Raw genomic sequence first — 24,687 nt, 5'->3', positions numbered from 1 at the left:
AGTTACATTGCTGTAGAGTGCATTAATGGCTACAAAAGGGAATGCATCTCTTCTGGAAAGCTTTTTAGCTAAGGAGGACCTATATCTTTTGGGCCAAACAGTAGTTTGACAGAAATGATCACTTAGCTGCCTGAAGTTATTTGTGCATGCTTCATAGTATCTTTTCTGTTCTTTGTCTCTACTGCTGGGGAGAAAGGAAGTAGTGGAAATACTACTCTGATTCTTAGCCTTGCCCTTGGTCTAATTTTTTTAAATCCAAATTAGGCAAAGCAAGTAGAATTAAGTCAGTTTCAAAAGTTGAGATTAGCTGTTCTTTGACAGATGAGAAATTAAGATCACTGCTTTTTAATAATGTGACTTTGTAATTGCATAGTGTGCAAGAAACTACTGAAAGAGCCATTGTATTACTGCATTGGTGCACATGTGCTTGTCATGAGGTTGTGGGGTTACATGAAATGTGTATGTTCTTAAGTTCTGTCTTTTCTTGAAATGTAAGGTGTGAAAGCAAAGTAAAAAAATGTGATTGGAAAGATGCGAGACAATCTGCAATATGTGTTTGGTTAGAAAAGGAGGTGTATTTAAGCTTAAAATACCAGGTGCCATTTTATTAGGGTAGTATTGTAGGTTTGTTGAAGATACTGCTTTTGTGTGTCTTTCAAAAAGGACATGCACTTCAGTTTCTTGCCTCTTACACTGGGTATAACTGTAAGCACTTCAAATGTGCATGGAACTTCTCAAACACAGCAAGGCATGTCAGCTATCCACAGAGCTAGGAGTCTAGCCTGTAGAGCATGAAAATTGGCTTTGTTACCTTTGACACTTCTTTGTATTGTGTAATGTACCTCAGGACAGAAAACAGGCAAATGCTAAAAAGACAGTAAGTTTGAAGTGTTAGAGAGCTAGTAAATGTTAGACTTTATTTTTGGCTATATACAGATAATCACAGTACAATTTGTGTAATTGTTTACATAGAACTGTAAAAATTGAGTGGCTCTTGTGCTTTCCAAGGATTTTCAATGTTAGAAATACGTGATGGGCTCTTAGCTTTTCTTATGGGCAGAGAGGGCTTGTAAAGATTTCTACAAATTCTGTTTTAATGACCAGCATGATACTGGCCAGAGCATAAGCCACATGAACTAAAGTATGTGGCAGTGGCTATTTGCATTGTAAACAAATTTGAGAGCCTGGAAGGTACTAAAAATTATCTCTCCTGCATTTGCAAATGTAACATTCTAATTTCTGCATTTATGAGGGAAGAGTGTTTCAGAGTGTACTTTGAATAAAGCAGCCAATGTTTTGGGCAAGATATTTGTAGGGCTTTTATAAACATGCTTCTTGGGGAGCCTTTGTAAGAAGTGACCTAAAGGGTAGTAATTTAAGAAAAAATCCCCAACTTTAAAAGCTGTTAATAAAAAAATATTGAATTCAAGTTCTAGAATTACAGAGGATGGATCAGCTAATAATCTCATAATAGAGCTGTGAGAAATAACTTGTGTGTCACTGATGTCATTGGCATAAAGGAACCAAGAACTCTTTGCTGTCCGTTTTGTATGGAAACATGGATGACTAGGCTGTCAAATGTTCCTAAGATACTCCAAGTCAATATGGCTGTATGTGACACACTGTATGAAGTCCATCAGTCCTAGAAGAAACACTCATTTAACCATTTCTGCATATGCGTAACTTCTAGTCAGAGCTGTAGATCTTGCAGTTCACTGTTGTCTTTGCCAAAGCATAATTCCAAACTTGGTTCTAGTCCAAAGAGAAGACTTAAATATCCTTATTTTGAGTGTGTGATTGATTAGGACTTTTCCTTTAATCTGCTTATTGAGGAAGAAGAAGTTTTAAGCTGAACTTCTGTAGCTTTTAAACTGGAGTACTTTTTTCTTCAGTCATGGAATGCTGATGGGCAAAAGCCTCAGCATGTCCTGCAGAACAATGTCATCTCATTGTTTCTCTCTCCTCTTTGCAGATTCTCTCTTGTTCCTTGTTTTTAATGCTTGACTGTATACTCCTTAGGTCAGAGATAGTCCCTTTGTTCTGTGTTCAAAGGAAAACTAAAGGATCAGGTTCTAGGATACAAATTGAAAGTAAAACAAAATGTTTATTGTTCAAGGCTACTGATGTGTTCTATGCACTTTACCATTGTTCCTTGACTGTTAAAATGCTTATCATTTGCTACATTTTTGAGTTTAGGAAACAGTTGCGTATTGCATAGTGCGTTATTATCTTTTTCAGGTGTGTTACTGAAATCTAAAAAGAGTAATCCTGATTTTTACATTTATGTCACATAGCGAAATTGTCCATATGCCTAATGTGTCTGAAAGTATATTAGTTGGTATATCCCAGTGTAGCAAATAGGCATAATTTCTTGCCTCAAGTCTTTGGGTAGCCATATGTTATCAGTATTACACTGTATTCAAATATATAATGTAAAGGTAAAACTTGTGCTTTCTTTGTTTCTTTGTTTTTGGATTGTACTGTAGATGTAGCATAAAAATAGAAATAATGTAATATGTGGCATTTTGTCTGCATATATGTATTGTTTTTTCTCTTATTTTCAGGTTATATATGTCCCCAAAGAAGAAACTGACTCCAGTGCAAAAATGTGTCAGTCCATTAGTTTGGTGCAGGCAGGTATTGGATTACCCAAGTCCTGACATTGAATGTGCTAAAAAGTCGCTGATCCACAGGCTGGAACAGACAATGTCAGGTGAGTTCCTGCATACTAACACCACCAGGTTGTATATATTTATTCTAAACTAGTTAGAATTAGCTAGTAATAGTTGTGAGAGAAGAGAGTGAGATCCAGCAGTTACTTCTGTCAAAAGCTTTCATTTGGTTTGCAAACTAATTCATTCTACTCGTTTTCTGGACTATATGAGTAGAAGGAGAAGAAGCATTGGACCCTGACTTTTATACTACCTACACAGTTACAATTTGGTCAGAAGTTTTCAGGAAGAAACAAATGTCCTTAACTTGGAGGTTTTCTTGTCTTATTTTAAAATAGAATCCTATATTAAATTGTTACATTAATTGTTACATTCTTGTCAGTATGTTAAAATGGAAGTTCAATTTTTCTACTAGGTAAGGTTTTTTATTTCATCTAAAGAAACACAGGCTGAAGTTCTTGAAGACTTTAGGGAGGTAATACTGATTTCTGTCCCTCCCATCTCTGGTTATTTCCAATCTGTCACAGTCAGATATAGAAATCCAGAGTTCGTCATTCTTGCTTGGTACAAGTTGGTTATAATCAAAACTGTTGAAGGACTGAGTGTTTGGCCTTGTGAGGATGAAAGCCTACATTCTCCACCCTTTTATTCCCAGCTTTTTTAAGTCAAACCAGCAAAATTATGAAGGTCTGATTAGAATTATGTCCATCTGCTTTCTTGCTTCATTTTTTAATTTCCTTGTTAAAACCTATTTTAATTTAAAAAATTATGCTGAGAGAACTTGCTTTCTTGCTATCAATATCTATGCTCTCCCTGTATTACCATCTTTTTGCAGTCTTTAACTACATGTGATCTTATTTTTTAAACTGTTATCTTCAGGAATTAGCAGAGTGGCTGGACTTGAGCTAAGAATATGTGAACAGACAGTTCTAGGAGTGTTCCTAACCACCAGTTCTACATAAACTTTGTGCTGACTTTATTTAATGTTTTCCCCTTCTTGGATTCTTTTCTGGAGCAACTAAGTCTTTGTTTTGCTTTGTATTAAAATTGTTCTTAATAAAATGCAAAAGCATTGCTGGTAGATCACATGAAAAGTCCATTTCTTCTTATTATAAAACTTGTGGGCATAATGGTGAAAGTGCCTTCAGTATGAGTCACCTTTCACCTTTCTTGTGCTTTGTGTATGCTGCCTAGGCAAATATCTATTAACAATTTTCCTGAACAGTTAATGTGATACATAGTTTGCTACAGGCAAAGACTAAAATTATAAACAATGAAAAGTACCCAGATGACAGGGGTTTATGAATGATGGTATGAGTTGGGGAATTTGAATACTACTGAGTATTTAGGACTGGATAGCAGTTAGTTAGCATGAACAACACTATTCATGTTTTAACAGCTTTTCAGAACTATGTAGAAATCTTCCAGATGCACCACAAATTCTGTTACCTTTAGGGTATCTTTAAAAAAATCAGTCATAGGTGAAGCAGAGTGACAAGAAGCTTCCCTGTGAAATGAACAAACTTGAAAGTTTGATCATTGAAATGAAGTGTCTAGGCAACTTTACCTGTTTTTTTCTGTAGACTGAGACATAGACATTTCCATAGATGTAGAATTTGCTTCTGGCAGTGATCCTTGCAATAATTAATCTATAGTACTAGTAGGTTAAAATGTTAGCTGTAGAAGAGATGGGCACTAATACTGCTGGTTGGAGCAGTTTGCATGGAAAAATGAATTTGTAACAAAAAAGAAAATTGTCCCGTAGAACAACTAGCCTACTCAAAGACATGGGATAGCAGGAAGCTTCACTAGAGAAGGCAAGTAGTGCTGCTTATAGCCTTGTGTATGTTTCCTACTCTACAACTTCTGGAATATCTTGTGACTTGTATTTTACATGGTACTGGTACCTCATGTACACATCACTTAAACTGAACCAGTAACTAGTAATAGGTTATCAATTTTAGTTCTAGTCTCTGTGGAAAACTCTTTTCATACTGCTGTTACTTTCTCTGCTGAATCTTTGTTTCTTTTGCCTTGACTGTTTTTCTCTTCCAAAAGTTACTGAAATCCCTGTTGGAAAAACTTCAGGAATCCTAGGCCAGAAAAATGTCTTGGATCCAGTTTTTTTTTCTGAGGAAAAATACAGTGCTGAGGAAGGTAGTTCACATTAGCAAGGATGAAAACTGCTGTAGTATATAAAGTGTCATCATGTACCAGAGTGTACTTTTTATATGTAACAAAAGTATCCTTTCTTTCATCTGAAGAAATCTGTATGTGATCAGATATTTTGTATCGCTATGGATATGTAGAAAGAGCATGTTTTGAACATTATACAGTAGTACAATTGTTTTCTAATTTGTGGCTAATATTTTAAAATACTTGTCTGTGTAATTAGTACAAAACAAACTGTTGTGCAGACTTAGATTTTAGGGTTTTTTTATTGTCATTTTCGGCAAGAGATGAAATGTAAGTCTTTTTGGCTTGAGAACAAAGGTTCAGTTGGAATAGGTGCTTTGGGGTTCCTGTGTGAATGCCAGAATAATTTGCTGTCAAAGGAGTTATCTCATAAGTGAAGCAGAATGCAACTGGCTTGTAATTACTGGTTTTGTTAATTGAGCTTTGAAATAAAATTGAGACTTCCCATCTGACACTCAAAATAAAGTCGAGGTACCTCAATAATGCTTGCTAAAATTCATATAATTCACTAATTGTGGAAATTGGTGCATATAATTTAAGACTTGCAGTGAAGGCTGGAAAACTTGCCATCCTCTGTCTGTAACTGTCTTTTCACTCTAAAGCACTAGTAATATTAACTGGTTTAAACTCCAGAAATTATCTTTATGTGAGTTGCAATTTAAGGAATCTGCTGTAAAGTTTGCTTTAATTGGTGCTGCATTCTGCCATCCATTTGTTTGGATATGTTTTTTTGGGCAGTAATAACTAATTAACAGTTATAATCAGTTAAAATACTCTAGATGTGTTTAACCTAAATCCACCTTAGTAGGCTGGATAATAGTGCAGCTCCACCATTGTTTGTACTGAACAACTGAGAAGATAGTGACCAAGAGCAAAGTGGGGTGGGAGAAGGAGCTGACACAGGTTTTGCTGCTGAAAGCAGCATTTCACACAGCTGTAGTTCCATTTGGTTTCTTGCAGTGTCAAACCAGCAAAAAAATCTTAGAGTGAATAAAAGGATACTTAGTAAACAAATTGGAATTCAGTTGCTTTTTTTTGGTCAACTATTACCAGTAGCCATTGAAGCCCTTTGTCAGTAATGGAAACATCACACAATATTCTTTGAATACCTTATTTTCTGCTTTTCTTTTTTTTTTTAGAACAAGTTGGGTGTATTGTCATACATTTGCTAGGCCTATTATTGTCATTTTGTAATAGATATGCATAGTTTCAATACTGTCATGCCTTAAAGAGAGTTTAGTTTCTAGCATGTAGTTGAGCTGCAACTTAATCTAATCTAGTTGTGCATATCATAAAGTTTATATCTCCAGCTTTCAGTTTAATGTTTTGCAATTTAATTTATTTGTTAAAATACAGCTCTGGTTAGCATAAAATACTTTTAGCAATGAAGGAACTGATTTTACCAAAAGTGACCAAATTTTCCTTGGTTCCAGCTTTCCTCATTGAATTTCCATTTTCTGTTAAAATTAAATGTAAATTTCTGCACATTTAAGTAACTATACAAATCATACACCTGAAAATAGGGGAATTGCAGTATCATACTGAAAATGTTTGCCAGCGGTTGAAATTAATCCGAAAATATTTCAGCATTAAAATATTTACAATAAAGAGCAGATGAAAGTAAAGAATATTAGATCTTACATTGTGTATGGGGTTGAAGCTCAGACATAAAAATGCAAAAGTGTTAGAACAGGAGGTATAAAGAAGGGAATAATCCTACAGTCAGTTTGCTTCATTGTGCCTAGTAGGTTTGTGATGCTCAAAAATACAAACTGAAGCATTTGCCATGGTTAATGTTTTTTTAATTTTGCCTTATGATTTGGAGAATTTTGTAGGTGGTATTGCTCAGCTCTGTGGTGCCAGTCTTGGGGTTACTTTTTGAAATACTGTGTCATTTAGATAGGTCTGTGAATTCTGGAGAACTTGACATGATGTCAAGAGTTTAAAGTAGCTTAGCTACTACAGTCTTTTGAGTTGCTTCCCTCCTGCCTCTCAATGCCTACTTTGAACATCTTGAAGAGATCAGTTGTAGTGATCTCAGATCTGGTATTTTTTCAAGGGAAATATTTGTCACTATCTTGTCTTGCCCTTCTCTCCCACTCCTTCCACAGTGTGGTTGTATCCAGGAGACGAAGTAATCAGTTGAAAAACTTCCTGGTAAATTAAATGTTCTACATGAATTGTGTAGTAATTAAATCACACTGAAGGTACCATATAGTGTTGTATTTATTTTTCATTAGTTCCTTCAGTGTAATTTGTCATTTTTCATCTCCTTTACACAGCTCTCAAGAGACAGAGTTTATACAGCAGCCCTTTCAATGCGGTCAGTTACACGAGCTCCTACAGTCCAAATACTAGTAGTCCCTACAGCAGTGGTTTCAACTCTCCCTCGTCAACACCAGTAAAAGCTGCTTTAGTGAAACAGCTCATACCTCCTGGTACCTCAGGTAAGCATGTGCGTTCTCTCCTTTTCTACTTCCTCCTCTTTTTTCTTTCAAAAATGTCTTGGATTACATTTGCCTTGAACTAGAGTAAGAAGAGACAACAAAAACCTAGTCTGTTGTCAGATGTTTGCATTGTGCAGTATTTGAACTTTTTAGGAAGGGGTTTTTTGCAAACTTTCTGGCATGAGATACACTAAGAATGTATTCTCTGGATGTCCATGTCCCTAATATCACTGATACATATTAGCAGTTAGACCAAAACATGTAGCATTAGTTCTGTAGAGTCCTGACATACATAAGTGGCTTCTAAAATTGGCCCCATAATTGACTGGCATGTAAATTGTCTAGTAGGTGTTTAAAGAATAGCCATCAGTGTTAAAGTCTTTGCAGCTACCCTATTACTTATTAACTGAAATACTTGGTGTGCATTGTGTCCATCTGAGATGTGAACAATATAATTTAAGGAAGAAGCATGTATTGTAATGAAAAGCATCCCATTAGGCTCTGCAGTCATCAGTGTAAAAACTAACTTTTGGTACTGTTTTCTGCCTTTATTCTGCACCATGGACACTTCCTTTGCATTGGAAAAATCGATGTCGTAAACCTCTTTCTACTCTGAAATCAGAATGTTGGCTTTTTATATATACTTTACTTCAAGTTAGCTTGCAGGGAAGAAGAAGAAGAAAAGAATTGCACAGACAGTCCAAGTATCTGTAGTTTGCTGTGGACTTGTAAAGAGAAGCCTGCTCTCCAGGATCCAGGTTTTGTTTTAATCTGTGTAGCTCTGCTCTGCATTGTGTGCTACAATGCTATACCTGCCTGCAGGAAAGAGAGATCAAATGTAACAGGCAATGGGGCATTAGCCAGAAGGCAGCAAATTGGAAGAGTTTTTCTAATATATTTAGCAAATGTATGTATGTAGGTCAGATAGTATTATCAGATAAACTGTGGCTTAAGCATTCTAAACTGAATAAATATTAATTGGATCAGCAAGTCATCATTGTCAAGAAAGATACAGTCAAACTTTCATCTTACAAGGTAGTGATACAGGGATGAGAATCAAAGCACAAATAGAACAGGTATGCAGTTGCTCTTTCTGCAAGAGCTGTGCAGACTTCATAGCAGTTTAAATTTGGTAGGGGTAGATCAGATATACTTTCAGCCTAGGTTTGCAATCAAATGTTTCAAATGGTCTGTGAGACTGTCTCAGTCATAATCTGCTTTCAGATTGGTGGTTCTTTTACTATGAAAGGAAATACAGCTTGCCCTTTTTTTTAACTTTTCCTATTAATTTTCTTTCTGTAGGTCACCTTAAAAGTTCAGCAGATAGAAATCCTCCACTAAGTCCACAGTCCTCTCTGGACAGCGAATTAAGTGCATCAGAGATGGATGAAGACTCTATTGGGTCTAACTACAAGCTGAATGATGTTACAGATGTGCAGATTTTAGCACGAATGCAGGAAGAAAGTAAGTATCTTCCATCTGGAAAAAAATAAGTGCAGTTGATTTTTTTTATTATTTTTTTTTTTTTAGTTGAATAACAGCAGTACTGTTTGCTTACTGGGAATGGAAAATGGGTATAGATTCTACTGTGGGTGTACAAATGTAGTTCTCCTGAGAAGGCTGACTAAGGACTTGTGCCTCCAGGATGAGGAAAGGAGGTTGCTCTGCAGAAGTGTTCTTCAGTAACGGTGGACAAAAGAGATGCTGGAGAGAGTATGGATTGTATCATACGGTATAGCCTAAATGGATGGTCATTAGACTGGACCACTGCCCACCGCCAGTCTTCTCAGGAGAAATGTGCCTTCCAAATGTAATCCAGTCATGTGGATGTTAGTTTTTGAGCCATGATTTAAATCACCAAAATGTAAAGTCAGTATGGCAAAAAGTAGTTAGGAAAAGCACCTATGTAGATGTCTTTCTTTTATTATAGATTTAGTTGAGACTTTGTCAGTCTTATTCCTCCTGAGACTTCAGAAAGTGTTAGTAATATGTTATCTAACTAGGTGGTCACCAGACTTTTCCATTGTGTACCACTTCACTGAAAAAAAAAAAACCACCAACCCCCAAACACCCTATATATGTATGGTTTTTTTACTCTACTAATATATTAAGTACACAGAAATACATAAATGTACAAGAAAATAGAATTTTTGAAGGATGATATAAACGTTAAATAAATGCAATTTTAAAATAGTAGTAGTACAAAATTTTATTCCTCCTCCCCAGTGGATTGTTTTGCCTATCTCGCGATGTTTGTGCACCCCACTTTGGAGACCACTAGTCTAACAACTCCTGTTGCTCTAGGGGTAGCTTATGTCATATAGCTTTCTTTGTTATATTTACTAATATGTTGCAAGTGACATTGCACTGTGGCCACAACAATTATTACAGGATGTTACATTATATTAAAATTAAGGCTAACCTGTGTTGCAAATACCCAGCCTGGGAGAGGAGTTGAACACGTACACAACACGCCTATATTGATGATTGCTCTACTAGGAAGAGGAATGAGCCCACCTACTTATTTCAAGACAACAGCTGGCAGATAACTACTTCTGATAGTAATCTGGAATTACTACCTCAAATAAAAGGGGTTGATGTGCGTTATATGAGTTTGAGCACTGGATATATATTTGTATGCACTGTCACTAGTTTGAACCATTTGTGGGCTGGAAGCAAGTAAACAATGTTCTCTTTGTTGCCAGGCCTCCGACAAGAGTACGCAGCAACTGCTTCTCGGCGAAGTTCTGGTTCTTCTTGCCATTCCACAAGGCGAGGCACATTCAGTGATCAGGAGCTCGACGCACAGAGTTTAGAAGATGAAGAAGATGGCACACATCACACAGTGCACCCTGCTGTCAACAGGTTCTCGCCATCACCTCGCAGTTCTCCCTGGCCTTCACCAAAACAATCTCCAAGAAATTCACCTCGCTCCCGGTCACCTGCTCGAAGCATCGAGTACAGCCGAGTGTCGCCCCAGCCTATGATTAGCCGTTTACAGCAACCTCGTCTCTCTCTTCAAGGCCATCCTACAGATTTGCAAACTAGCAATGTCAAAAGTGAAGGTAAAAAGCTCTGACTCTTAATTTATTGCACAGGTAGTTGTGTGGTTCCTGTGAAGGATTTTGGTCAGTGTGCAGTGCTAAAACTATATGCCTAAGTAACATCATGGTTTAAATCTCGGAGTCAAAGCAAAAGCAGAGCAAGCAAAGCTTAAGTTGTGCTGGTAAGCTCTTACAGTCAGATGAGTTGATAGGCTTGTATTTATTTTAGATGTTATCCAGTCACTCTGGGTGTAATTGAGTTTCATGGTGACAGAGTTCTATCTTTGGCAGGCAAATGCACTAAAATAAAGCAGGGCCCAAGGGAAACTTGTTCACCAGTAGGTTTAGGCCTTGCAGATGACAGGGTAAAATGCAGGGAAAATAACTTTGGTCAGATAAGAGTAACCTTGCAATTTATGCATGTTTGTAGCCTCTGAGATAGTTGAATACTTTCTTCTAGTATTGTAGGACTCTGATCTCCCCAAGTGTCAATGTAGCCTTAAAAATATTAGTACTTAAGGCATGATTTTCATATTTCTAGGTATTTCAAAGCTGTGCAAATTGCTGTGTAACAAAGTTACACTTGTCATAAACTTGACACAATTCTACTATACTGGCATAGAACAAAGTAATGTGTAATCTTGAGATCATTTTTATTCCTAAATGTACTTTTTCCTGGTAGCAATCTGGCAGAAACTCCTGGGCTGAAATTTCACAAGCATATTCCCACTTCAAGAAATGTAGTTGTTACCTGGCAAATAAAAATCTTAAATTTAGAAAGAATATATGTTTAGATATTAATAATTCACCTAATTTTTTTCATCTTTCAGGTAAGGTAGCAGCAAAATCTCTGCAGTAGAGATGATATAAACATGCATTTTTAAACATTTTCTTTTCTGGGTGTGTTTTTGTTGGTTGTTTTTTCTTCCCATTAACGTAGCAAAGAGGACTGTTCTACTTAGAGAATTTCATTGGCTAAGAAATTTTATAATTTCAGTCAGGAAAAATAGTGTGCTAGGATAGAGCTTTTGGGGAAAGATGATCCTGCAAATGTTACCATTCAGGAATATCTTTGGAAGGGTTAGCTTAAGTATCATCTAGTCATAGTGGATTGGGGAAACTAGGTATATAGGAAAAAGCACAATGCAAAGGCTAATCAATTATATTGTGACTTAGTTGATAATTCCTTTCTTGTTCTTTTTCTGGGGTCTCATGGAAGTCTTGATGCATACTAGATGAGCAACAACAAAAATATCCCATGAGAGGCAAGGTACCAAAAGCTGGTATCCCACATACCAGAGGGTTCAAAATAGAACATGCGATCATATGTTTCTGAAACACTTCCAAGGAATTTTCTTGCAGTGGGTTTTGTGCAGTTGAATGTTGCTTGGATATTCAGAGTTGATACAGCAGCAGCAAAAAAAACACTTGTTTGGGATTTCTTTGGGTTTTTTTCTAGAATGGTTAGAGAGAAATTAGGTTGACAGGGTTCAACAATGCACCATCTGCAGTGCAAAGCAATGCAAACTACCAAGTGCAGGAAGTACACTTGTAGGAATATTCAGCCTGTGAAGACTCTTCTGTTTTCATGTTGAGTGCTTGTGCATGGTTAGCTTACTTCTTTCCTGCATCCCTCTACAGAATCAGATTGGCCACTCATCCTGGCAAGGCATCTGCAGTCTTCTGTCCAAAGTATGTCATCAACCCAGCTCTGCAGGGGTTGGAGATACATAGAATGTCATTAGACTTGAGAAGAATTTAATGGCATCTTTTTATATTTTGTGAGCAATGGTACAAATGTTAGAAAACCCTTGAAGAACCCTTCAGTATTAGCTGAATAGATAGTCAAGTCATGTGTGAAAGGTGAAGCATAACTGGACATTTAAATAACCCTGAATGCTGTGTATGAAGAGTTTCTTTCAAAGTGGGTGGCTGTTGTATAATGAGCTGCTGTGGGACTGGGTAGTCCTAAAAATTTACTCAGTTATTATGTGTTGTTCATCTTCAGGCAGGCATTCTGTGTTACAAATAATGTTCTCAGTAAAGACTAAAAAACTGCACAGCTGCAAGCTAGGTTTGCCTATTGAATTTCCAAAATAGTAAAAAAAGCCCACAGAGAATCATAATCCAGATATGTTTCAATTTCAAAGCACATGATGCTTGACTTTTTTCACCACAGGTGAAAAATGTACATTCTTGCTTTTTTATATAATGTTTTGAATGTGATAGATCCGAGTATAATACAGAAGAAAATACATACTTTTAAATTGTAGTGTAGTTTTATATGGCTAGCATTCTGTGTCACTTAGATTTGGAGTTCAACTGTGAGCTCATAACCTGAACTCTGTCCATCATGTTGAGGTATCTTTGTATTACTTTGTACAGAAAAACTAAGGCGTAGTCTTCCAAACCTGTCCAGGACATCTAACATCCAAGCTGAGTCTGTGAAAAACAGCAGAAGTGACTCAAACTTCCAAGTGCCAAATGGAGGAATACCTCGTATTCAACCTCAAGCCTCAGCCAGTAAGTACTTGACTCTTCAATCTGTATTTCAGAATTAAGTGACGGAACTCAGCTGTCTTTCAGTTTCATGGCGAAGATAAACATTAAATGCCACCTGGAGATGCTAATGTTGCTTTTTAATCATACCTGTGTGAATCTGCTTTTTTGGCACACAAAATCTGGTCCTGATTATATATTCAAAGTATGTCTGAATCTCTTATCTAAGCTATAATAAATTATTTTTTATAAGTATATGTAGAAGTACTATAAAGAGTATAACTACAGTATCTAAACATTTCAGAAACCATTTATTTTCTGTCATTTATAGAAGGTATAACACTCTGTACTGTTTAATTTTCTTTTTAGACTGCAAAAAATTAACAGGCCATGAAAAAACACATAGATGTTTATTGCTTTTGACTAGTGAAAGCTGATCTGAAATGCATTCATGCAAGTTTAAGCCTTGTTTGCAGTTTCTTTTGTTTTGCCATCTGCAAATTACATAGTCAGTTGCAGATTTTATTTACTTTTTTAAAATGTCAGTTACTTCTTAGAAAAGGTTTGGATTAACCTGTGTCACATGAAATAAAGTAGCCCATTGCTGTGCTAGGGGCTGCTAATTTGTTCAAAACTGAACTGCTGAATACCAGAATGTTGCTAATCTCACAAGTCTCTTAAAAATGGTGACCTTAAGCCAAAGCAAATGACACTTAAATATTCAGCGCTTCTTTATGCGTCAATATTGACAGTTGCTGTTGTTTAAATGTTTCCTGACCATTTTATTTTAAAATAAGTTTCAGAATTTAATAACCTTGTGTGACATTTTCAAGAGAAGAGCACATTATGAATATTATGTGTAGACCTTTGAACTATGAAACTTCTATGATAAAAGTTCATCAGTAATCTAAATATTTGACAGGAAATGTAAGGTAATATTTGTGAATGAAACTAACGTTTTTAATATTTTTGCCCATTGAATTATAAAGGCATGCTGGCCTGCCTAGCTGCCCTGAAACTAACGTTTTTAATATTTTTGCCCATTAAATCATAAAGGCACGCTGGCCTGTCTAGCTGCCCTTGTTAACTGGTCCTTTCAAAAGAGAGTGTTAATGCAACCAAATACAGTTAAATACAGAATAAAGAGTACAGACCATGCCAGTGACTACAAGATTTCTATCTTTGTAGTGACTCAGGCCAGATGGTCATGCAGACAGTCAATCCCAGGTGTGTGATACTGTAGCTAAAGAAGTTAGTGTGACCTTGTGATTGTTCATATAGGTTACCCCAGCTTCCTTTCACCTTGAGCCCTCTTTCCACTATTCACAAGCACTCAGAAGGTGGGATTTACAATGGAAAGGACCTTTTATTTGGGTCAAATACAGGACTGTTATCTGTTAGGCAGGTTTATCAAACTGTAAAGCACTTGGAGCAGTTGGGACAGCAGCTCTCCAACTGTTACTTTTGAGATAAGAAGAATAATCAAAATTACGTAAAAGAAAATGAAGGGGAAAAAAAGTGTATTCACATTGAAACTTTATGGAAAGATCAGAAAGCAGAAGTCTCAATATTCAATATTTAGTGAGTTATTTCAGTGCAGGAGCCAAGGAAGTCTGATGTATTTATACATATACGTATAATTTTTCCAACATGTGGATGCATTGAGAATCACAGAAATTACTACATAAACTTGCTTGCCTTTCATGGGAATCTTTCCCCATATATGAACCATTCTAGACCAGCTTACATTTAAATGTAAGTTAAGCATCATTAATGAAGCCCAGATTTCTAGCTTTTACAGTTTCCCTGCTCTTACAGATGTTTGTCAGAGTCTTGCTATTGACAATCGTAAAACGGTTTGTGTATGAAGTCAATGAGTAAGTATCTTTGCTTAGTCTGGAGTAAAAAAATTTTCTGCAAAACTACATTGTATAAAAATTTCCAGAATTGTGTCCTTTTTATAGTGTACTTTTTGTTTTATTGGTTTTATATTTTGTCACCTTGCACAAAGCACTGTTATATTGCAGCAAATTTTTGTTTTCCCTTGGCAATGACTTCTGTGTCTTGGGATTTGAAGCTTCCTCATATACCTGCTAGTTTTGCATGAGCTTACCTTTGCAAAGATGCTGGCTTGCCACCCGAGGTCACTACTTTTCTCCTTGTCAAAAACCTGCTGTTCATAATTTACTTGCACATTTGCTGTGGCTGCAGTACTGAACTTGCTATGGTTGCTGGCATTCAAAAATGAGTTAGGAATCCAGTGAGTTTCTGAAAAGACAGTTCCTGTTACATAGGCAAATTGTACACACTTGCTTAAAGAGTAGAGGAAAGTTGCATAAAATATGCTTAGAGGTACAAGTGTACAACATGAAAACATTTGGTGTTTCAAGATTGTGTGATGAGAAAAATACAATTATTTATTGAAAAGAGATTGAGTAAATTAAGTAGCAGTTGTAACTATCACAATCTTAATTTATATCTGATTGTTCAGTTATGCAGAAAGTACTTTCTGTATATGAAAGCTACTAAATATTTCACCTTAAAACACTGGCAGATAAAGTAATACTTATGTTCTCCAAGGAACAGAAATTTTACACTTTGAAGTGTTAAAATAACAGGAAGTCTCTATATTTGGACCCTACATTACCTAGATTGTGCAAAGCTGTAGACCATCTAGGATGACTTCCACACAGGAGCTATGTGCCTTCTAGTGGATGGTGTGTGATACTTAGCTGGGACCATTGGCACACGGATGTTAAATCTTTCAACAGAGTTAAATATAATACTTTTTCAAAGTGCTAAGTTGTCGATTGTTCAAGCTATTGGTAAAGTAACTAGTCTACTTGCCAAGATCCAGCTGCTTGGCATGTTGAGAGTAGAAAAATGTGTGTTTTGAGGTAACTGAGTATTCCAACTGAATAAATCAGAAGTAAACATAACTACACATATTCAGCACGCACCATTTGTGACATGCAGTGTAATAGTATATGGAGCACTTGAAGAGCAGCAAATAGTGTGGATAAGCACGCACTCCACGTTTATCTCAAACTGCGTGTTTCCTCAGCATTGCTCAGATTGCACTGCCTGAAGTTCTTTTCAGTGATTTAGTGCACAGAATTGTTTAGCTATTGACTCTATTTTCTGGATTCTCCATCGAGAAGGAAGGAATTTGATAAATATATTTTAAATGTTTCCTATGTTATTCCACATACCTGACTTGCAAGTAGGGTAAGTAATTGTGGAGGAAGAAATTTAGTGCCATGTGCTGTAGCATATTTAAATCCAACTGAATGAGTTAGGGAAAACTAAGTTAAAGATTATGAATATGAAAGAAGAAGCTGTTCTTCATTTTCTGTGGTATAAAAAAAAAAGACTGATTCAGTAAAAAAATAGTATACAGGAATATTTGTGGACAGAAACACTGGCCAGTGGCCTGCCTCACTAAATTCCTAGGAATTGTGCTCATTGTTAAGCATCTTATTGTGCTTAATTGGCTGTTAATGGGTATACTTTAAGTTTATAGCAAAAGGATGTGCCAGAAGTTGAACAAGAATTGCATATTGCCAAAAGCTTTTCTGCATTAGATTCTAGTTGGTAGAAGGAATAGGTTTTTTTATTCTCAATAGCCACAGGCAGCATTAGAATGCTTAGAAACACTTCAGTTCCTTTTTGCTGTTGGTTGAAAATTACAGATTTTAGTTAAGACCAAAATGAATAGACTGCGTAGTTGTATTTTCAGAATAAAGGTAAAACACACAAATTAACTTTTATAGTTCACAAAATATTGTGACTCTTGCACTGACTGAAGGATGGAAAAGGTGATAGTAATTGTTATATTACAAGTATTAAGTTTTTTAAAAGGATTAAATATTATTAGGATTCCAGCTGTTCCTCCCCTACCTTCTTTCTAGTGATATTCACCAATTGGTGATAGGATTTCTGAGCTTACTTACTCAGGGTGAGGATCTTTATGCAAAGCTGTTCCTCCATTCTCCTCCCTTCTCACTGTGAAAATAAGCCTTGCTAGTGTGATCAGTTCTATGCTAGTATAAAAAAACTCCATGCACTGGGGTGAGCAGAGATATTTATTCATACCTTATCATTTTGAGAAGCCTTTGTAGGCAAAGCTTTATTTCATTGATTACTTTCCTCCTTCTCCCCCTTAAGTATGTTGTGGGTGAAAATAAGCTGAGTCGCTGCGTTCCTTCTGGCAATAGGTAATTCTCTCCTTGCCAAGTTTCTGCAGCTCTTGGAACACTGGCTTCTCTCTTGGTAACTGGTAGGTAGTGAGATCATTTCAAGGCAGTATCAGCCCTTGAACATTACAAGAAAAAAGGCAGGGCGTAGGAGCAATAAAAAGCATTTTTTGTCATGCAGACTACATGCTGGCAGCTGATGATTCTTAATGTTATGTCTTCATTTTAAGCTTGAGCCCTCTTGCATACTTTTTGAGTGGAAAAAAACCCCAGGCATCTCTCAAAACAGCTTATGCTTGCATTACTGAAAAATACAACTTTTATAAGATGATGATCATATTTAGCCAAAGATTCATGCTTTTGTTTAGTGTTAGAATATTTTTTGAAAGCTCCTTTAAAATGAAAAGTTTAGTCTTGCTAGGTCAAATATGATGGTTTCATTTTCATCTTTGCCTCTAATCTTGCACTCATTGCTGTAGCATGTTTGCTAGATGGCTTGTACTGCCCTTGGTGTATTAATTTTTTTTTGCCTTTCTGGGCTTTTTGCCCTGCAAAAAGCTTTACTCTTACAGAATCTGCGCATTTTGCACTGTAAAATTTCTGACATGCTCCTTTGTAACTCTTTGTCATTAAGAGCAAGCACCATTTAAAAAACCCCACCACGTCCAGCTTTTTGAGTGTCTTACTCAGTTCCTTGATGCTTCACAAGTGGATGCAATTCTGAAATTCCCAGTAAATTTAGTTTTCTTACCTTCTTAGACAAATATAACACTTCTTGTCTTTCAACAGCTCTGCAAAGGCAGAAAAATTTGCCTCGTGCTGCCTTCAAAACCAAACAGTTTCTTCAAACTCCATCTACAAAAGGAGGTAATTAACTTGCAACCTCTTAACAAGCTCCAACAAATCTCAGATAATTATTCACCTTCATTAAAGCTCACATATTTGAAATTAATAAAATTGCTGTTGCATGTTGAGATTAACCAAGTGGTCCTTGCTGTAAGAAAGTTAACTTTTTGGTCTAAACATTAAAAATACAACCTTGTGTTATATTGGAGGAGAAGTTTTAAATTGAATTTTTAGATAAAATCCAAGGATTGGTCACTTGTACCATTAACCAGGAAATTTGGATTAGAAAAGTAGACTCCTGAGTCCATATTCATTAGGGGTACATTTGGATAGAAATTTTTAAAATCATAAAATACAGTTTTTAAAACAAAGGTTGTAAAAACTGTTCTCTTTTTGATTGTGTGAAAATATGCACGCAAGTTAAAACATCATCCTTTGTGCTGCACACAAGCTATCTTTGAAAGGATGAACATGAAATGTCAGCGTGTTTTACACATACATGTGCAAGTGCTTGCACTTTCTCTTTTCCTCTCAAAACTAGATTATTAACCCCAACATATGATAACTTAGATTTGTGCATTTTTTTTCTGAAGAAATTGGAGGGTATTGTATATGATGTTACAGTTTGCTAATGGCTGAAGTTGGTTTCTTTTTAAGAAGAACATGATGCATAATTGAGTCTGATCTAACTGTACAAGTTTTAGCTGATGTTTAATTCTGGCAGCCTTGTATATGACACTGCCTCAGTGTCACTAGTAAGATAAAACCAAGTTAATTATTTTGGTTTTAAGCATAGTTGGTCCTGTTGTCTATGACAACCTAGAAGATCTCATTTCAAAGATCCTGTTTCACTTGAGACCAATTCATAAGCTCTGTATATGCTGGAATCCTGTAAGGATTGTTAGAGTTCTCCATGCTGATACTGAGACCAGCTGACTAAATGTATGCATTTCTCCCTGTAGTTTAACAATGCAGACTTACGTGAGTCAATTTCATTCCCTGCAGAAAGATTCAGAAACCTATCATTACTTTGGTTTAACAGGAGGTCTGTCTTCATATTTCATAACAAATGGAGAAAAGTTTTCTCAGTGTTCGGCTTTGGCATAATAGTCAGTTGTCAGGGTTGGAAGGGACCTCTGAAGATCATCTAGTCCAACCCCCCTGCTATGGCGGGATCACCTACAGTAGGTCACACAGGAACATGTCCCAAATGGGTTTTGAATGTCTCCAGAGAAGGAGACTCCACAACCTCTGTGGGCAGCCTGTTGCAGTGCTCTGTCACTCTCAGAGTAAAGAAGTTTTTCCTCATGTTTAACTTGAACCTCCTCTTCTCCATCTTGTGCCTATTGCCCCTTGTCCTGTCATTCGACACTGCTGAAAAGAGACTGATCCCATCCTCCAGACACCCGCCCTATAGACACTTATAAGTGTTTATGAGATTGCCCCTCAATCTCCTTTTCTCCAGGTTAAGCAGACTCAGCTCTCTCAGCCTTTCCTCACAGGGCAGATGTTCCATTCCACATCTCAATTCCTCTGCAAACCTTTGCTGTCTTTCCAGTCGGCTGTGCCTGCACCTTCATCTGGATGTGTCTGGAATGCTGATTAGGTTGATGGCCTAGTCTAAAGATGTGGAAATGTACAGAATATTAACTTCTTTGAGTTCATATTATTTGTAAAATAATAGAGTGAGGAACCATGCACGTTGCACTGCTAGTTATGTATTCCAGGTTAGAGTTGCTATCCTTCCTCACTGCAAGTGAGGACCCAGCATGACCTTTTCAGTTATTTGCTCTTGTATAGTCCTTGATGTGGTAATTTTCTTTCTTCTGATCAGAGATTCTCACAAGTATGGAAGCATTATGCAGTAATTAAACAAGACTTTTGTTTCAAAAGAATAAACAACTGTGAGCAACAATTAAAAATACTGTTCATTATGTTGCTTGACACCTTTCACACATGGATGGTGACATGTTTTCACCATTTTGTGTAGAACAGTTCAAAGCACATTCAAGTAACTCACTGTAACCAATTTGTTAAGGCTTATACAGCAATCCAGTATCAGTCAGATCACACAATAGTTTGGGTCATCTCATCCACCCCCACTGCAGTGAGTGGGGGCATCTTCAACTTGGTAGGGTTACTCAAAGCACCGTCCAACATGACCTTGAATGTTTCCAGAGATGGGACATCTACCATCTCTAGGCAATCACTTCCAGTGGTTTGCTACCCTTGTCATAAAAAAAAAAAAAAAATTCTTCCTTGTATCTAGTCTGAATCTACCTTTTTGGTTTTAAACCATTACCTTTTGCCCTACCACTGCAGACTCTGGTAAAAAAAAGTCTGTCCACATCTTTCTTAAAAGTCCCCTTGAAATACTGAAAATCCACAACAAGTCTCCTCAGAACCTTCTCTTACGTGTTTGTGTTTTCATTAAACATGGGTCAGCTCAGCACTGCACATGGGAATACAGTTACCAGTCTTTGACTAAAGCCATATCTCACTCTGTGATCCTGATTATAAATGGGCCACACTGAGTTGTATTAAATATCCAAAACTGCTCTAAGACAAAATTCTTCATATGTAGAGCAGAATTATTAGGCAGTTTGCCAGAGATTGCATCATGTGGGCTGCTTTGGAGATCACAGCACATTGGAGGACAATTCAGTCCTTTATATACACAAATGAATACAGCTCTCAGCAATGCCCACAATGCTGTGCTGACAGGAAATGTTTTGTGAATTGACAGCTCAAGTTGGAAGTGTGGTAAAATATGGTCAACAGAAAACTGGAGAGAATGGAGAGGACTAATTTACTGGATGCTTGCTTTCACTGGGAATGTGACAAGCTTTCTTCAGTTACAACTTTTCATTGCTTATATTCAGGACCAAAAAACCTTCTCCCTTTGTAAGAGGCCCAAAGCTGTATTAAGTTTTCACATACTGATATTGCTCTGTTAGGCAATTGCTAACATGATGCTGTATTTGTGTTCTCAGCAAATGTTGTCATGAGAAGCTTCATGGTAAAAGTTCCCTATGTTTCCTATGTTTACACTGTAGAATCACTTGGAAATTCGGCATTCAGTTGCTCCAATGTTACAGGCAATGTCACATTTTAAAAACATCTGATATGTAATATATCTTAGTCCTAGGAGCACCTTGCTGCTGCTCTTGTTCAGTCATTCTGCTGTTAATGCTTTCCTTAATCCATCCTCTGGCTTGACACCAAGGTTCTTACTTTAAGAGTTTTTATTTATTATCCTTGCTATTTACCAGTTGTTATATATTGTTGACATCTCTGCCACCTTTTTGGTCACCTTCTCCACAAATGGCTTCATGCTGTGTTAGATATCACTGTCAGTGGAAAACCCTCCTTGGATAATCTAAAAAGGAATTCACATCTGTACTGAGGCACATGTTAATCTTCCTAGACATCCCCTATAAGAAATTCCTTCAAAATACAACCTGAAAATTGCCACTTCCTCTGTACCCCTTTTAGGATGCTGTATTCTTGTCACTACTCATCCCTTTTCTCACTCCTCATGCTCTTAGTGGATCTAACTTGTAAAATAATAATAAAAACTATGTGAAGGACCATCTTGTTTATGTACATCATCTGACAGAGAGGGGACAACTTTGGTCTCTGTATAAAAAGTTTGTTTAGTGGAGGAAAGAATAGTTCATGCAAATGTGATTTTGTTACTTTCCTGACCATTACTAACCCACCCTAATTAGTTCAAAAAGCTGGTGGAATTTCATCTAAAAATTAATAGGATAGTTTATTTTAAGTATTGCATTTAGTGGTTATAGATTATTTGAAAACATTTCTCATACTTGTGAAGAACTGTGCTTAAGGTTTGGCAGTGTTAAAAACTGTTGAATATCCTGGCTTATAAGAACTTGATAAAGGCCTTGCATGCTAACTCAAATACAATATCTAAATACAGATATTATTATACTGATAAATTAGATAGTGTTTGTAAGAGGAGGAAGGCTATACATTGTTACAGTTGTCTGGTATAGGTTTCATAGCAGCACCTTAATATCTTTGCTGTTGGGGGTTGGCTGACCCTATCTCCCCACCCCGATCAGCCAGTAAATCTGGCATCTGACCATATCTTTAGGTGATTTTTAATTCAGTTGATTTGGTTAAAAAGAGCAGCATAAAAGAAACACTAAGATGCTCTGCAGTCAAGATTTCATCATTGAAGGCTAATGTACACTTTGAATCTCTTTAAAGACTTACCACACCAGAATACTGTATTCAACATGTTATTTGAGGAATGGAAATTGTATGTTCCGAAAGCAGTTAAATTTCTTCTTAACAAATACATTCTCTACATTTCTTTTGAACTGACTGATATAATCGTTAGACCCTTACTAGTATTACTTATAAATCCAGATAAATAAATATTTGTAGTAAGCAAATGGGTCATGAGTGTTATGATATCAAAAACACATGACAAAGAGGACATCTGAATTCCTGTTTCTCATTGCTGCTTGATTGGCTGAATTCCATTATCCATTCCATATTGTTCGAATATTCACATTAAATAATTTCCTGGCTTTAACTTCAATTATACTGTAACTTAAGCTTGAAAGTAACTCCTGTATTTTATTTTCCAGTACCTTCTTCAAGTAAATTCCGCTCACCTGCAGCACCGTCTCCCCTAGCTCTCCGACAACCAGTGAAAGCATTTAGTAACCATGGACCTGGTTCAGTTGCTTCTCCAGAAGCCACACAGCTGCCACACAGTAGTTCTTCACCAGGGCCTCTTGCAGCCCAGAGTTCAGGCTTGCCAAGCCCTGCCAGCAGTATTAACAGCACTACTCTTACCAGACCGGCAGGGACAGCAGGGATGAGGAGTGGTTTGCCCAGACCCAGTGCCCCTTCTACAGGGGGCATCCCAGTGCCTCGTAGCAAACTTGCACAGCCTGTTCGCAGGTGAGTAAGTGACTGGCAGCCTTCATTTGAAGTTCTCTCAGTGAATTTTGAACGTGTCTGTTTGTGCTGGTCCTTCCTGCAATTACTGTGTTATCTCAGGGTCTTCAGAACAGAAATGGAGACCTCCATGTGAAATATTCTCCTATGTTTCCAAAATCGTTTTGAAGCAAAACCAAAAGGTTCTTGAGTTAGAGAGTGAAAGTGAGTAACAAAGGACGCTGAACTAAGAAAATAAATTTAATAGGAGCAGAGTGCAGTTGTCCAAATCACAACTTGCCTTAAAAGTGTTTCACTTACTAAACTTAGCTATTTTTTGTGGAAGTTTGCATACATAATGCAGTATCTGTACACTGTGCAATAATGAAGTATCTATGAATGTCAAGATTTTGAGGTAAGCAATATGTAATACTCTAAACAAGGATTTCCCTGTTTATACATCAGTGGGGACAAAATGGCCTGTTTTTGCATGGCAGTGGATTTGTATTTTCACAGAATTTAATAGCCAAATGTTTTCTGTCTGTGCAGCTGTTTTTCTGACATGCTAATTGCCAAGATACATTAACACACAGAACCTGAATCTTCAGGGTTTAAGTTAAGTAGACTGTATTGCAGAGAAGTAATAGTATTTCAATTATTTATAAAATATTTACATTCTTAGGTATCGTAGATGGAGACTTCAGCAGTTAAGTATGAAACTAAAAAATATATCTCCTTTTATTTTAGATCATTACCTGCTCCTAAAACCTATGGCAACGTGAAAGACGAGAGTTGGAAAGATGGCTGCTACTGAACTGCAAAGCTTAATGCAAAGTTCCAGTGCTCATGGATGCTTCCTCACCAGGCTAAAAGACAGCTTGATTATACAAACTGTTCAGATGTGACTTTTGGGATTTGTAAAAATTCCAGACCTCTCTGTCTCTAATTAGCACAAACTGACAGAGATTATAAAGCAGCACTTTAATGACATCTAACATCAGATGTTTGGTGATCATACAATCACTTCTACATTAAATTGCTATCAGTTCTGGGGTTCTTCTCTTGCTTGCTAAAAATGTATCAGTACGAGCATTTATGACAGTGGCTGATGTCTGGGCAGAAACCTAACAAATGCCAAAGAAATGCCCATCTTGAAAAACAGCAAGTATAACAGTCAACTTATGTTGTCCAAAACTTCATTTTCAGCCTGTTTTAATTCAGCAGAAAGATTGGTGAATATGTACTGTTGAAACAGGACTATGTCAGTCAAAGTTAAGATTCTGATTGGAGACTGCTACAGTGCCAGGGAAAGATAGCATTTAACCATTGTATGAGGTTCTCATTGGGGAAAGTGGTACGTGCCTCCTTCAGGAAGAATCAGAAGTTTAACTCTGGAGGATTAGGCTGAACAGTAAGTAGTAGCCATGGCTTTTATTAACTTTAAAGGTTTGAATGTAGCAGAAACACACAAATGCAATAGTATAGCTTGCATCTTTCCTATGTTGATTTATCATGCTCTTGTATGTTTGATTGACAAAAGGGCTTAGTATCAGTTGTACAATCTTTCTAACCTTAAAGTTCCCAGCTCAGGAAAGATGGCCTTTGCTACTGTAGTCACATTTTTAACACATGGCTTGCTATTTGGGGAAAACTCTTCATAGCAGGTTTCCTTACAAAGGAAAGAGCAAGTTGTAATGTTTGTTTGTTCTGATACCATGTCACTATGCTTGCAGCCTGGAGCAACCGTAAATGCTGATAGTTAAGGAGAAGGAAACACAACTATGCACTTGTAACATACAAATTTTAAGGTAATGAGTTGACTCTTGATGCCAAATGATATTCATTTAGGTGATGTTCCATGGTATGTGGG

General features: G+C 36.8%; 1 protein-coding gene across 1 annotated transcript; it reads left to right on the top strand.

Annotated features, from left to right (window-relative positions):
• Positions 1-2,568: 2,568 nt before the first annotated feature.
• SLAIN2 (SLAIN motif family, member 2) lies at positions 2,569-24,227 on the top strand. Its single transcript, XM_010006078.1, has 7 exons — positions 2,569-2,713; positions 7,151-7,315; positions 8,618-8,779; positions 10,021-10,380; positions 12,745-12,882; positions 22,523-22,841; positions 23,565-24,227. The coding sequence occupies exons 1-7, from the start codon at positions 2,572-2,574 to the stop codon at positions 23,629-23,631; spliced, it is 1,353 nt and encodes a 450-aa protein (XP_010004380.1). The 5' UTR covers positions 2,569-2,571; the 3' UTR covers positions 23,632-24,227.
• Positions 24,228-24,687: the final 460 nt, after the last annotated feature.

This window comes from Chaetura pelagica, unplaced genomic scaffold, assembly GCF_000747805.2.
Source record: "Chaetura pelagica isolate M959 unplaced genomic scaffold, ChaPel_1.0 scaffold189, whole genome shotgun sequence".
NCBI classification, from domain to species: domain Eukaryota; kingdom Metazoa; phylum Chordata; class Aves; order Apodiformes; family Apodidae; genus Chaetura; species Chaetura pelagica.
This window is presented reverse-complemented; position numbering and strand designations above follow the sequence as displayed.

What these genes read in the sequence shown, in the direction of transcription:
- SLAIN2 (XM_010006078.1), top strand. Translation starts at nt 2,572, where the DNA reads ATGTCCCCAAAGAAGAAACTGACTCCAGTGCAAAAATGTGTCAGTCCA. An exon ending in CATACCTCCTGGTACCTCAG is followed by an intron (nt 7,316 to 8,617) that starts GTAAGCATGTGC and finishes TTCTTTCTGTAG; the next exon opens with GTCACCTTAAAAGTTCAGCA. An exon ending in TAGCAATGTCAAAAGTGAAG is followed by an intron (nt 10,381 to 12,744) that starts GTAAAAAGCTCT and finishes TACTTTGTACAG; the next exon opens with AAAAACTAAGGCGTAGTCTT.